General features: G+C 47.3%; 1 protein-coding gene across 3 annotated transcripts in view; it reads right to left on the bottom strand.

Moving 5' to 3' along the window:
* The window catches only part of TERF1 (telomeric repeat binding factor 1), a 192,452-nt gene that overhangs the window by 111,023 nt on the left and 68,212 nt on the right, over window positions 1-13,217 (bottom strand). For all 3 annotated transcript variants that reach the window (XM_063923919.1, XM_063923917.1, XM_063923918.1), the window contains exon 9: window positions 2,147-2,212. In XM_063923919.1, the coding sequence (XP_063779989.1) occupies window positions 2,147-2,212 (66 nt within the window). The remainder of the gene's footprint in view (window positions 1-2,146; window positions 2,213-13,217) is intronic.

The raw sequence follows: 13,217 nt of genomic DNA, 5'->3' as shown, positions 1-13,217 counted from the left end.
AGAAAAATAATAGATACTCTCCTGTTTGGGGCACTAAACCACCAGAATTGGAGGTATAATACAATATAGAACTTTACTTTTATTATGTACGTTAAAAATTATGAACCTCACAAAACAACACGGAAGAAGTAACTATAAAATCAATAGCGGTAATGTGTAAATATGTAGAATTGTTCCAAGAAGAACAAAAATTGTTCTTTTGTACAATATTCTTGCCAGGAGGTACACATTTATTCCCATTAGGGAACTATCTGAAAAGTTCAAACATATTTCAATGTCTTATTTGCTTGCCTACTTTTCCTATTATTGATTTATGGTTCATAGATAATATGGATGTATTCTGATACATTGGCAGTGGTAGAGAGGTTCGCTCCCCCTCATTCGTGTGGCGCCCGAAATCAGTCTATTGCTGGGTGTCAATAACAGATGTCAGCAATTAAAATAATGGATATTTAATGAAACATTAATATGCACAATAAAAACATGTGAAATTGTGACTAAAAACAAGAGTGGAGACTGTACTGGCAGGAAAAAGTCATACCGGTGAAGGCAAATGGAGCCACAGGTGTCAGACAAGCAAGGTATCCCGGGATATACCCTGCTTAGGCTCCAAAGCGTTTAATCCCACCAGCCGTCGATGGAAAGTTCTGGATGTCCGTCCGTGTTGAAGATAGGCACAGCAGGGCAGCGCTGACGCGTTTCTGGACTATCCTGTCCCTTTTGCTTTGAAAAAGGGACAGGATAGTGCCGAAACGCGTCAGCGCTGCCCTGCTGTGCCCATCTTCAACACGGATGGACATCCAGAACTTTCCATCGACGGCTGGTGGGATTAAACGCTTTGGAGCCTAAGCAGGGTATATCCCGGGATACCTTGCTTGTCTGACACCTGTGGCTCCATTTTTCCTTCACCGGTATGACTTTTTCCTGCCAGTACAGTGTCCACTCTTGTTTTTAGTCACAATTTCACATGTTTTTATTGCGCATATTAATGTTTCATTAAATATCCATTATTTTAATTGCTGACATCTGTTATTGACACCCAGCAACAGACTGATTTCGGGCGCCACACGAATAAGGGGGAGCGAACCTCTCTACCACTGCCAATTTTTTCCAGAGTCTATAGGGGACTCCAATAGCCCCCCCCCCCCCCCCCATCGGGCAGGCACGGCAATTTCATACAGCGCCATCACCACTCTCACCCTTCTCTTTTTCACCCCGTATTCTGATACATGTTGGGAATTGATCTCACATCTCAGATTATAGCGCCAGACTGATTAGACCAGTGCATGTATATATTAATACTACTCATGTTACTCTACTCGGTCAGTGCATAGAATCATCATAGGAGGACACATTACAGCTATTAATTTTATTGTTTGTTTTGGGAGGTTCAAAAATTTTAGCGGAAAATGGTAGAACAGCAGCAGGTGGATCTTAGAATGCTGGAGCCCAGATGATGAGGTGCAGTGTGGGAGTTGATCAAGGAACTGGAGGATGTACTGCAGGAGAGCTTGAGGAGTGAGCGTGATACCAGCAGGATGGAAATCCGTGCACCTTCTTGATTACCAAGTAGACTGGGGGGAGAAGCAGTGGAGTCTAGGCCAACACCAGTCTAGATTAACTGTAGTGGATGAGCCAAGTGGCACTGGAAAAATGTATACCCAATTAGAAGGATAGACAGCAAATTGAGAGGGGGGTCCTGGGCTTTTCCAAAAGACTAGAGGACCCAGAAGGTATTCGTGATTGAGTCCTAGTTGAACGTCCACACTGGCATATCTGCATAGACTGGAGCTGGACATACTTCAGATATACTAGTGTTAGTAATGTACTAAAGACTTTTAGATTGTACTTTATATTGTAAACTCGCAATAGCAGGACCTTCTCCCCTCATGTGCCTTTCCTTCTCTTACTTACACTATCTTATACTCCATACTCCCTTTGATGGCACCTAACCCCTGGTTTTCCGTACATGTCCTACTGTATATTGTCTTGAACTGTAAGTGCTGATTTCTTGTGTTGCTCATTTGGTTACGTACTCTGTAATGGGCCCTGCGGATCCTTTGTGGTGGCATATAAAGGATGATAATAATAATAATAATAACAACAACAACAACAACAACAACAACAACAACAACAACACACTTACCTTTCTGTTGCTTTATCGGTTATAGATGCTTTGTTCTCTGTGCAGTTGGCTATTCCAATTTCAATACTTTCCAAAAACAAAAAACAAAACTGTATTAAAAATGTAACAATGAATGCTGTTGTTTAGGATACACTTTAATGCTAATGAATGGTATACTGTGCACAACTAAGCATTTCTGTATTGAATAAAAACATGCTAGCACAAATGTATACAGCACATGAGGTATAGAAGTCTGACAGAGAAACCATTGGTACAAGGGCAGATAGCTCAGGACAGAAGAAAATTAGGAGCTGCAATACTGTTAACCAATAAAAACAGGATTTTAATACCTACCGGTAAATCCTTTTCTCCTAGTCCGTAGAGGATGCTGGGGTCCACTTCAGTACCATGGGGCACAGACTGTTCCGCAGGAGCCATGGGCACTTTAAGACTTTTTCAGAGTGTGAACTGGCTCCTCCCTCTATGCCCCTCCTCCAGACCTCAGTATAGGAACTGTGCCCAGTGAGACAGACATTTTGAGAAAAGGATTTACTTTTAAGTTAATGGTGAGAATCATACCAGCTCACACCTCAACCATGCCGTACACATGGCGTTCAACAAAACACATGCCAACGGGCATGAACATTACAGCAACCGTGCTGAAAACATTTTTAATAAATTAACAACTGCAGGTAAAGTACGCACTGGACTGGGTGCCCAGCATGCTATATGGACTAGGAGAAAAGGATTTACCGGTAGGTATTAAAAATAAGATTTTACTCACCGGTAAATCTATTTCTCGTAGTCCGTAGTGGATGCTGGGAACTCCGAAAGGACCATGGGGAATAGCGGGCTCCGAAGGAGGCTGGGCACTCTAGAAAGATTTATGACTACCTGGTGTGCACTGGCTCCTCCCACAATGACCCTCCTCCAAGCCTCAGTTAGGACACTGTGCCCGGACGAGCTGACATAATAAGGAAGGATTTTGAATCCCGGGTAAGACTCATACCAGCCACACCAATCACACCGTACAACTCGTGATACTATATCCAGTTTGACAGTATGAAAACAACTGAGCCTCTCAACAGATGGCTCAACAATAACCCTTTAGTTAGCAATAACTATCTACAAGTATTGCAGACAATCCGCACTTGGGATGGGCGCCCAGCATCCACTACGGACTACGAGAAATAGATTTACCGGTGAGTAAAATCTTATTTTCTCTGACGTCCTAGTGGATGCTGGGAACTCCGAAAGGACCATGGGGATTATACCAAAGCTCCCAAACGGGCGGGAGAGTGCGGATGACTCTGCAGCACCGAATGAGAGAACTCAAGGTCCTCCTCAGCCAGGGTATCAAATTTGTAGAATTTTGCAAACGTGTTTGCCCCTGACCAAGTAACAGCTCGGCACAGTTGTAAAGCCGAGACCCCTCGGGCAGCCGCCCAAGATGAGCCCACCTTCCCTGTGGAATGGGCTTTCACTGATTTAGGATGCGGCAGTCCAGCCGCAGAATGCGCCTGCTGAATCGTGTCACAGATCCAGCGAGCGATAGTCTGCTTAGAAGCAGGAGCACCCAACCTGTTGGGTGCATACAGGACAAATAGCGAGTCAATTTTCCTGACTCTAGCCGTCCTGGAAACATAATTTTTCAAGGCCCTGACTACGTCCAGTAACTTGGAATCCTCCAAGTCCCTAGTAGCCGCAGGCACCACAATAGGTTGGTTCAAGTGAAAAGCTGATACCACCTTAGGGAGAAACTGGGGACGAGTCCTCAATTCTGCCCTATCCATATGGAAAATCAGATAAGGACTTTTATATGACAAAGCCGCCAATTCTGATACACGCCTGGCCGACACCAAGGCCAATAACATGACCACTTTCAACGTGATATATTTTAGATCCACGGTTTTTAGTGGTTCAAACCAATGTGATTTTTAAGAAACTCAACACCACGTTGAGATCCCAAGGTGCCACTGGAGGCACAACCGGGGGCTGAATATGCAGCACTCCTTTTACAATGTCTGAACTTCAGGTACTGAAGCTAATTCTTTCTGGAAGAAAATCGACAGAGCCGAGATCTGTATCTTAATGGAGCCTAATTTTAGGCCCATAGACACTCCTGCTTGTAGGAAATGCAGAAATCGACCTAGTTGAAATTCCTCTGTTGGGGCCTTTTTTGGCCTCACACCAAGCAACATATTTCCGCCATATGCGGTGATAATGTTTTGCAGTTACATCTTTCCTGGCTTGAATCAGCGTAGGAAAGACTTCCTCCGGAATGCCCTTTTCCTTTAGGATCCGGCGTTCAACCGCCATGCCATCAAAACGTAGCCGCGGTAAGTCTTGGACCAGACAGGGCCCCTGCTGCAGCAGGTCCTGTCTGAGCGGCAGAGGCCATGGGTCCTCTGATATATTTTCTTGAAGTTCTGGGTACCAGGCTCTTCTTGGCCAATCCGGAAGCACGAGTATCGTTCTTACTCCTCGCCTTCTTATTATTCTCAGTACCTTTGGTATGAGAGGCAGAGGGGGGAACACATAAACCGACTGGTACACCCACGGTGTTACCAGAGCGTCCACAGCTATCGCCTGAAGGTCCCTTGACCTGGCGCAATATCTTTTATAGCTTTTTGTTGAGGCGGGACGCCTTCATGTCCACCTGTGGCCTTTCCCAATGGTGTACAATCCTTTGGAAGACTTCTGGATGAAGTCCCCACACTCTCGGGTGGAAGTCGTGTCTGCTGAGAAGATCTGCTTCCCAGTTGTCCACTCCGGGAATGAACACTGCTGACAGTGCTAACACATGATTTTCCGCCCATCGGAGAATCCTTGTGGCTTCTGCCATCGCCATCCTGCTTCTTGTGCCGCCCTGTTGGTTTACATGGGCGACTGCCGTGATGTTGCCTGAATGGATCAGGACCGGCTGGTTTTGAAGCAGAGGCCTTGCCTGACTCAGGGCATTGTAAATGGCCCTCTGTTCCAGAATATTTATGTAGGGAAGTCACCTGACTTGACCAAAGTCCCTGGAAGTTTCTTCCCTGTGTGACTGCCCCCCAGCCTCAAAGGCTGGCAACCATGGTCACTAGGACCTAGTCCTGTATGTCGAACCTGCGGCCCTCTTGAAGATGGGCACTCTGCAGCTACTACAGTAGAGATACCCTGGTCCTTGGAGACAGGGTTATCAGCCTAATGCATCTGAAGATGCGACCCGGACCACTTGTCTAACAGGTCCCCCTGAAAAATTCTTGCATGGAACCTGCCGAATGGGATTGCTTCGTAGGAAGCTACCATTTTTCCCAGGACTCGCGTGCAATGATGCACCGATACCTGTTTTGGCTTCAGGAGGTCTCTGACTAGAGATGACAGCTCCTTGGCTTTCTCCTCCGGGAGAAACACTTATTTCTGGTCTGTGTCCAGAACCATCCCCAGGAACAGTAGACGTGTCGTAGGAACCAGCTGTGACTCTGGACTGTTTAGAATCCAACCGTGCTGTTGTAGCACTTTCCAAAATAGTGCTACCCCGACTAGCAACTGCTCCTTGGACCTCGCCCTTATAAGGAGATTGTCCAAGTACGGGATAATTAAAACTCCCCTTTTTCGAAGGAGTATCATCATTCCGGCCATTACCTTGGTAACACCCTCGGTGCCATGTACAGTCCAAACGGCAGAGTCTGGACTTGGTAATGGTAATCCTGTACCACAAATCTGAGGTACTCCTGGCGAGGATAGTAAATAGGGACATGCAGGTAAGCATCCTTGATGTCCCGGGATACCATGTAATCCCCCTCGTCCAGGTTTGCAATAACCGCCCTGAGCGATTCCATCTTGAACTTGAATTTTTTATGTATGTGTTCAAGGATTTTAAATATTAAAAAGGGTCACACCGAACCATGCGGTTTCGGTACCCCAAACCGTGTGGAATAGTAACCCCGTCCTTGTTGAAGTAGGGGCACCTTAAGTATTACCTGCTGGGAATACAGCTTATTAATTGCCTCTAGCACAGCCTCCCTGCCTGAGGGAGTTGTCGGCAAGGCATATTTGAGGAAACGGCGGGGGGAAGACATCTCGAATTCCAGCTTGTACCCCTGAAATACTACTTGAATGAAACAGGGATCCACCTGTGAGCGAGCCCACTGATCGCTGAAATTTTTGAGACGGCCCCCCACCGTACCTGGCTACACCTGTGGAGCCCCCGCGTCATGCTGTGGACTCAGAGGAAGCGAGAGAAGAATTATGATTCTGGGAACAGGCTGACTGGTGCAGCTTTTTCCCTCTTCCCTTGTCTCTGTACAGAAAGGAAGCGCCTTTGACCCGCTTGCTTTTCTGAAGCCGAAAGGACTGTACCTGATAATACAGTGCTTTCTTAGTCTGTGAGGAAAACTGAGGTAAAAATATTTCTTCCCAGCTGTTGCTGCGGATACGAGGTCCCAGAGACCATCCCCCAATAATTCCTCACCCTTATAAGGCAGAATCTCTATGCGCCTTTTAAGGTCAGCATCACCTGTCCAGTGACAGGTCTCTAATACCCTCCTGACAGAATGGACATTACATTCATTTTGGATGCCAGCCGGCAAAATATCCCTCTGTGCATCCCTCATATATAAGACGACGTCTTTAATATGTTCTCATGTTAGCAAACTAGTATGTTTGACAGGGTCACCGACCACGCTGCAGCAGCACGCTCTGCAGGTTTCAGTCTAGTACCTGAGTGTGTAAATACAGACTTCAGGATAGCCTCCTGCTTTTTATCAACAGGTACCTTCAAAGTGGCCGTTCCTAAAACGGTAGTGCCACCTATTTTGACAACCGTGTGAGCGCCTTATCCACCCTAGGGGATATCTCCCAGCGTAACTTATCCTCTGGCGGGAAAAGGTACGCCATCAGTAACTTTTTAGAAATTACCAGTTTCTTATCATGGGGAACCCACGCTTTTCACACACTTCATTCATTCATCTGATGGGGGAACAAAACATTGCCTGCTTTTTCTCCCCAAACATAAAAACCCATTTTTAGAGGTTAATGTCAGAAATGTGTAACACATTTTTTATTGCCGGGATCAAGTCACGGATGTTCCTAGTGGATTGTGTATATGTCTCAACCTTGTCGACACTGGAGTCAGACTCCGTGTCGACATCTGTGTCTGCCATCTGAATGAGCGGGCGTTTTTGAGCCCCTGATGGCCTTTGAGACGCCTGGGCAGGCACGGGCTGAGAAGCCGGCTGTCCCACAGCTGTTACGTCATCCACCCTTTTATGTAAGGAGTTGACACTGTCGGTTAATACCTTTTACCTAACCATCCACTCTGGTGTCGGCCCCACAGGGGGCGACATCACATTTATCGGCATCTGCTCCGTCACTATATAAGCCTCCTCCTCAAACATGTCGACACAGCTGTACCGACACACCGCACACACACAGGGAATGCTCTGACTGAGGACAGGACCCACAAAGCCCTTTGGGGAGACAGAGAGAGAGTATGCCAGCACACACCAGAGCGCTATATAATGTGGGGATTAACACTATAACTGAGTGAATTTTCCCCCATAGCTGCTTGTATATACAATATTGCGCCTAAATTTAGTGCCCCCCCTCTCTTTTTAACCCTTTGAGCCTGAAAACTACAGGGGAGAGCCTGGGGAGCTTTCTTCCAGCTGCACTGTGAAGAGAAAATGGCGCCAGTGTGTCTGAGGGAGATAGCTCTGCCCCTTTTCCGCGGCCTATTCTCCCGCTTTTTTCTGGATTCTGGCAGGGGTATTTACCACATATATAGCCTCTGGGGCTATATATTGTGGTATTTTTGCCAGCCAAGGTGTTTTTATTGCTGCTCAGGGCGCCCCCCCCAAGCGCCCTGCACCCTCAGTGACCGGAGTGTGAAGTGTGCCTGAGTAACAATGGCGCACAGCTGCAGTGCTGTGCGCTACCTTGGTGAAGACTGATGTCTTCTGCCGCCGTTTTTCCGGACCTCTTCTTGCTTCTGGCTCTGTAAGGGGGACGGCGGCGCGGCTCCGGGACCGAACACCAAGGACTGGGCCTGCGGTCGATCCCTCTGGAGCTAATGGTGTCCAGTAGCCTAAGAAGCCCAATCCGGCTGCAAGCAGGCGAGTTCGCTTCTTCTCCCCTTAGTCCCTCGCTGCAGTGAGCCTGTTGCCAGCAGGTCTCACTGAAAATAAAAAACCTAAATCTATACTTTCTTTCTAAGGGCTCAGGAGAGCCCCTAGTGTGCATCCAACCTCGGCCGGGCAAAAGATCTAACTGAGGCTTGGAGGAGGGTCATAGTGGGAGGAGCCAGTGCACACCAGGTAGTCATAAATCTTTCTAGAGTGCCCAGCCTCCTTCGGAGCCCGCTATTCCCCATGGTCCTTTCGGAGTTCCCAGCATCCACTAGGACGTCAGAGAAATCCTGTTTTCTCATACGTCCTAGAGGATGCTGGGGTTCACTTCAGTACCATGGGGTTATACCAAAGCTACAGTACGGGCGGAAGAGTGCGGATGACCCTGCAGCACCGATTGACCAAACTGTAGGTCCTCATCGGTCAAGGTGTCAAACTTGTAAAACTTAGCAAACGTGTTTTCCCCTGACCAAGTAGCTGCTCGGCAAAGTTGTAATGCCGAGACCCCCCGGGGCAGCCGTCAAGGATGAGCTCACCTTCCTAGTAGAATAGGCAGTCATCGAATTCGGTATCGGCAATCCTACTGTGGAATGAGCGTGCTGAATCGTACCTCTGAACCAGCGCGCAATAGTCTGCTTAGAAGCAGGACACCCAATCTTGTTGGGAGCATACAGGACAAACAGAGCCTCTGTTTTCCGTATCCGAGCCGTTCTTGCAACAGAGATTCTCAAAGCCCTGACCACATCTAGAGACTTTGAAGCAGCGATGGTGTCAGTAGCCACTGGCACCACAATAGGTTGGTTTATATGGAAAGAAGAAGCCACCTTTGGAAGAAATTGCTGACGAGTTCTTAACTCAGCCCTATCTTCATGGAAAACCAAGTATGGGCTCTTGTGAGACAAGGCCCCTAACTCAGACACCCTTCTTGCGGATGCCAAGGCCAACAGCATGACCATTTTCCAAGTCAGAAACTTCAACTCTATCTCCTGGAGAGGTTCAAACCAATCCGATTGAAGGAACTGCAACACCACGTTAAGATACCATGGTGCCACAGGAGGCACAAATGGAGGTCGGATGTGCAGAACCCCTTTCACGAATGTCTGAACTTCTGGAAGGTAGGCCAATTGTTTCTGAAATAAAACGGACAAGGCCGAAATCTGGACCTTGATTGAACCCAATCGTAGGCCCGCATCCACACCCGCCTGGAGAAAATGGAGAAAACGTCCTAACTGAAACTCTTCCGTAGGAGCCTTCTTGGTTTCACACCAAGACACATATTTTCTCCAAATACGGTGGTAATGCTTAGACGTTACTCCTTTCCTGGCCTAAATAAGAGTGGGAATGACTTCTATGGGAATACCCTTTCGGGCTAGGATCCGGCGCTCAACAGCCATTCCGTCAAACTAGTGCATCCACTGCTATTGCTTGAGGGTCCGTCGACCTGGAACAATATCTCTGAAGCTTCTTGTTGAGACGAGATGCCATCTTGTTACTTGAGGAACTCCCCAAAGACCTGTCACCTCTGCGAAGACTTCTTGGTGGAGGCCCCATTCTCCTGGATGGAGATCGTGTCTGCTGAGGAAGACTGCTTCCCAGTTGTCCACTCCCGGAATGAAAATTGCCGACAGAGCTCTTGCATGTCTTACTGCCCAGAGGAGGATCTTTGACACATCTGCCATTGCCGCTCTGCTTTTCGTTCTGCCCTGACGGTTTATGTACGCGACTGCTGTAACATTGTCCGACTGGATCTGTACGGGTTGATCTTGAAGAAGATGCACCGCTTGTAGAAGGCCGTTGTAAATGGCTCTCAACTCCAGAACGTTAATGTGAAGACAAGTTTCTTGACTTGACCATCTTCCTTGGAAGCTCTCCCCTTGCTGTGTGACTGCTTCCCAGCCCCGGAGACTTGCATCCGTGGTCACCAGTATCGAGTCTTGAATGCCGAACCTGCGTCCCCTCTAGGAGGTGAGAACTGTGTAGCCACCACAGGAGCGAAATTCTGGCTTTGAATGACAGGATTATCCTCTGATGCATGTGTAGATGGGATCCGGACCACTTGTCCAATAGGTCCCACTGGAATACTCTGGCATGGAATCGGCCAAATTGTATGGCCTCGTAGGCCGCTACCATCTTCCCCAACACCCGAATGCATTGATGAATCGACACTCTTGTTGGTTTCAGAATTTGTTTGACCATTCTCTGTATTTCCAGAGCCTTTTCTACTGGAAGAAATAGCCTCTGTACTTCTGTGTCCAGTATCATCCCCAGAAAGGACAATCTCGTCGTCGGTTCCAATTGTGACTTTGGAAAATTTATGATCCAACCGTGATGTTGAAGTACTGTCAGGGAGAGTGCAATGTTCTGCACCAACTTTTCCCTGGATCTCGCTTTTATCAGTAGATCGTCCAGGTAAGGAATTATATTGACTCCTTGCTGTCGAAGGAGGACCATCATCTCCACCATCACCTTGGTGAACACCCTCGGTGACGTGCAGAGTCCGAACGGCAACATCTGAAATTGGTCATGACAATCCTGCACTGCAAATCTCAGATAAGCTTGATGCGGAGGATAAATGGGAACATGTAAGTAGGCATCTTTTAGGTCCACTGACACCATGAATTCCCCCTCCACCAGACTTGAAACCACTGCCCTCAGAGGTTCCATCTTGAACTTGAACCTTTGCAGGTAGAGATTCAGATTTTTCAGGTTTAGAATCGGTCTGACCGAGCCATCCGGCTTCGGAACTACAAATAGGCTTGAATAAAACCCTTCTCCCTGTTGTAACAAGGGAACCAGGACAATGACTTGATCCTGACACAATTTTTGTATTGCTGCTGCTACCACTTCCCTGTCCGGGACAGAACCTGGTAAGGCCGATTTGAAAAATCGGCATGGGGGAATGTCTTGAAACTCCAGTTTGTACCCTTGGGACACTATCTGCACGACCCACGGGTCCAGGCCAGATTGAACCCAGAAGTGACTGAAGAGTTTCAGACTTGCCCCCACCTGAGCGGACTCCCGCAAGGGAGCCCCACCGTCATGCCAAAGATTTGGCAGGAACAGAGGTTGATTTCTGATTTTTTGTATTTATTGGGTCGAAAGGACTGCATCTGAGAGTGATGTGTCTTTTTCGCAGGTGCAGGAGCATAAGGCAAGAATGTCGACTTACCTGCGGTAGCCGCAGAAACTAAAGCATCCAGCCCCTCTCCAAACAAGGCCTCACCTTTGTACGGGAGAGCCTCCATATTTCTTTTGGAATCTGCGTCAGCATTCCATTGGCGAATCCACAACGCTCTCCGTACTGAGATTGCCATGGTAGCGGCTCTTGATCCCAACAGACCAATATCTTCCATGGCTTCTAGCATATACGCAGCAGCGTCCTTTATATGACCTAGTGTTACGAGTATCTCGTCTCTATCTATTGTGTCAATGTCTGATAAGTTGTCTGACCACTTTTCAATAGCACTACTCACCTACGCACAGGCAATGGTAGGCCTGATAAGTGTCCCAATTGCCACATAAATAGATTTCAATGTAGTCTCTAACTTGCGGTCTGCCGGCTCTTTTAGTGAAGCCGTCCCAGGCGCAGGGAGAATCACCTTTTTTGTTAACCATGACAGGGCACTGTCTAGAACGGGGGGGTGACTCCCACCTTTTCCTGTCCTCTGCAGGGAAAGGGTAAGCTACCTGAATTCTTTTAAGAATCTGAAATTTCTTTTCAGGGTTTGCCCAGACTCCCTCAAAGAGACTGTTTAGCTCATGAGATGGAGGAAAAATAGGATTTTGGTACTTACCAGGTAAATCCTTTTCTTTGAATCCATAGGGGGCACTGGAGTACTCTTGGGATATGGACGGGCGTGGCCGAACAAGGGCACTGAATATTTAAATTTAGGACCCTCCCCCCCCTCCATATCCCCGAGTACCTCAGTGTACTCTCTCAGTGTTTTTTACTGAGCGAACAGGAACGATATAGAGAGGTTGACAATGGAGAATACCTATAACATAACGGACAACAACAATGTTGACCCATAACCTTACTGTCAACTAAACAGTTGACACCATAACCGATAGAACTTTATAATTTGAACCAATCGGTGAAAATGTGTTACCATAAGCTCCTCTGAGCTTAATATCAACCAAGTAAAACTTGTTACCCTAAGCTCCCTTGAGCTTAAAACAACCCAGGTAAAACTGCTCTGGGTGGGCGTCCAGTGCCCCCTATGGATTCAAAGAAAAGGATTTACCTGGTAAGTACCAAAATCCTATTTTCTTTATCATCCACTAGGGGTCACTGGAGTACTCTTGGGACGTACCAAAGCTTCCCTCGTGGGCGGGAGAGCTGTTTGATACTTGTAACAGTAGGCAGCCCAAAGCTAGATGCTGATGGCGCCACCATTCATAACGTGTAAACGTGCACAAACGTGGAGCACTGAAGGCTATGTAGCCGCGTCGTAGACGCTCCACGACCCGCTGGGTCTGACATTCCCACAGAACCTGTGGGATGAGCTATTACTGACGTAGGCGATTGTAACTTAGCCTTAAAGTAAGCCTGACTTGTAGACATTATTATCCAACTGGATAATATCTGCTGAGAAACTGGCTAAGCCCAGTTGGCAGCATCATAGAGAACAAACAACGTATCCGTATCACCTACTGTAGACGTTCGGGACATATATAAACGCGTAATGCGTGTACCACATTCAGAATTCTAGAATGTGCTTTCCACACAGGAAGCACTATTGGTGTGAAGAATACGAAAGCGGAATTAGTCCGAAGATCTGCTTTGTCATGAGAAAACTCAAATACGGTGGCTTAGAATACAAGGCACCCAAATATGAAAACACAACCCTTGCCGAAGCCAAGGCTAGAAGACAAATGTTTTCCAAAGTGATAAACTTAATTCCCCTTTGTTGTAAGGGTTCAAATATGAAAACTGTAAGAAATCTGAACCCAACCTCAAGCCACCTGGCGCTATAGGTTGG

This window comes from Pseudophryne corroboree, chromosome 5 (assembly GCF_028390025.1).
Source record: "Pseudophryne corroboree isolate aPseCor3 chromosome 5, aPseCor3.hap2, whole genome shotgun sequence".
Classification (NCBI taxonomy): Eukaryota; Metazoa; Chordata; class Amphibia; order Anura; family Myobatrachidae; genus Pseudophryne; species Pseudophryne corroboree.
The sequence above is the reverse complement of the archived record's forward strand: the minus strand, read 5'-3'. Positions and strand labels throughout refer to the sequence as shown.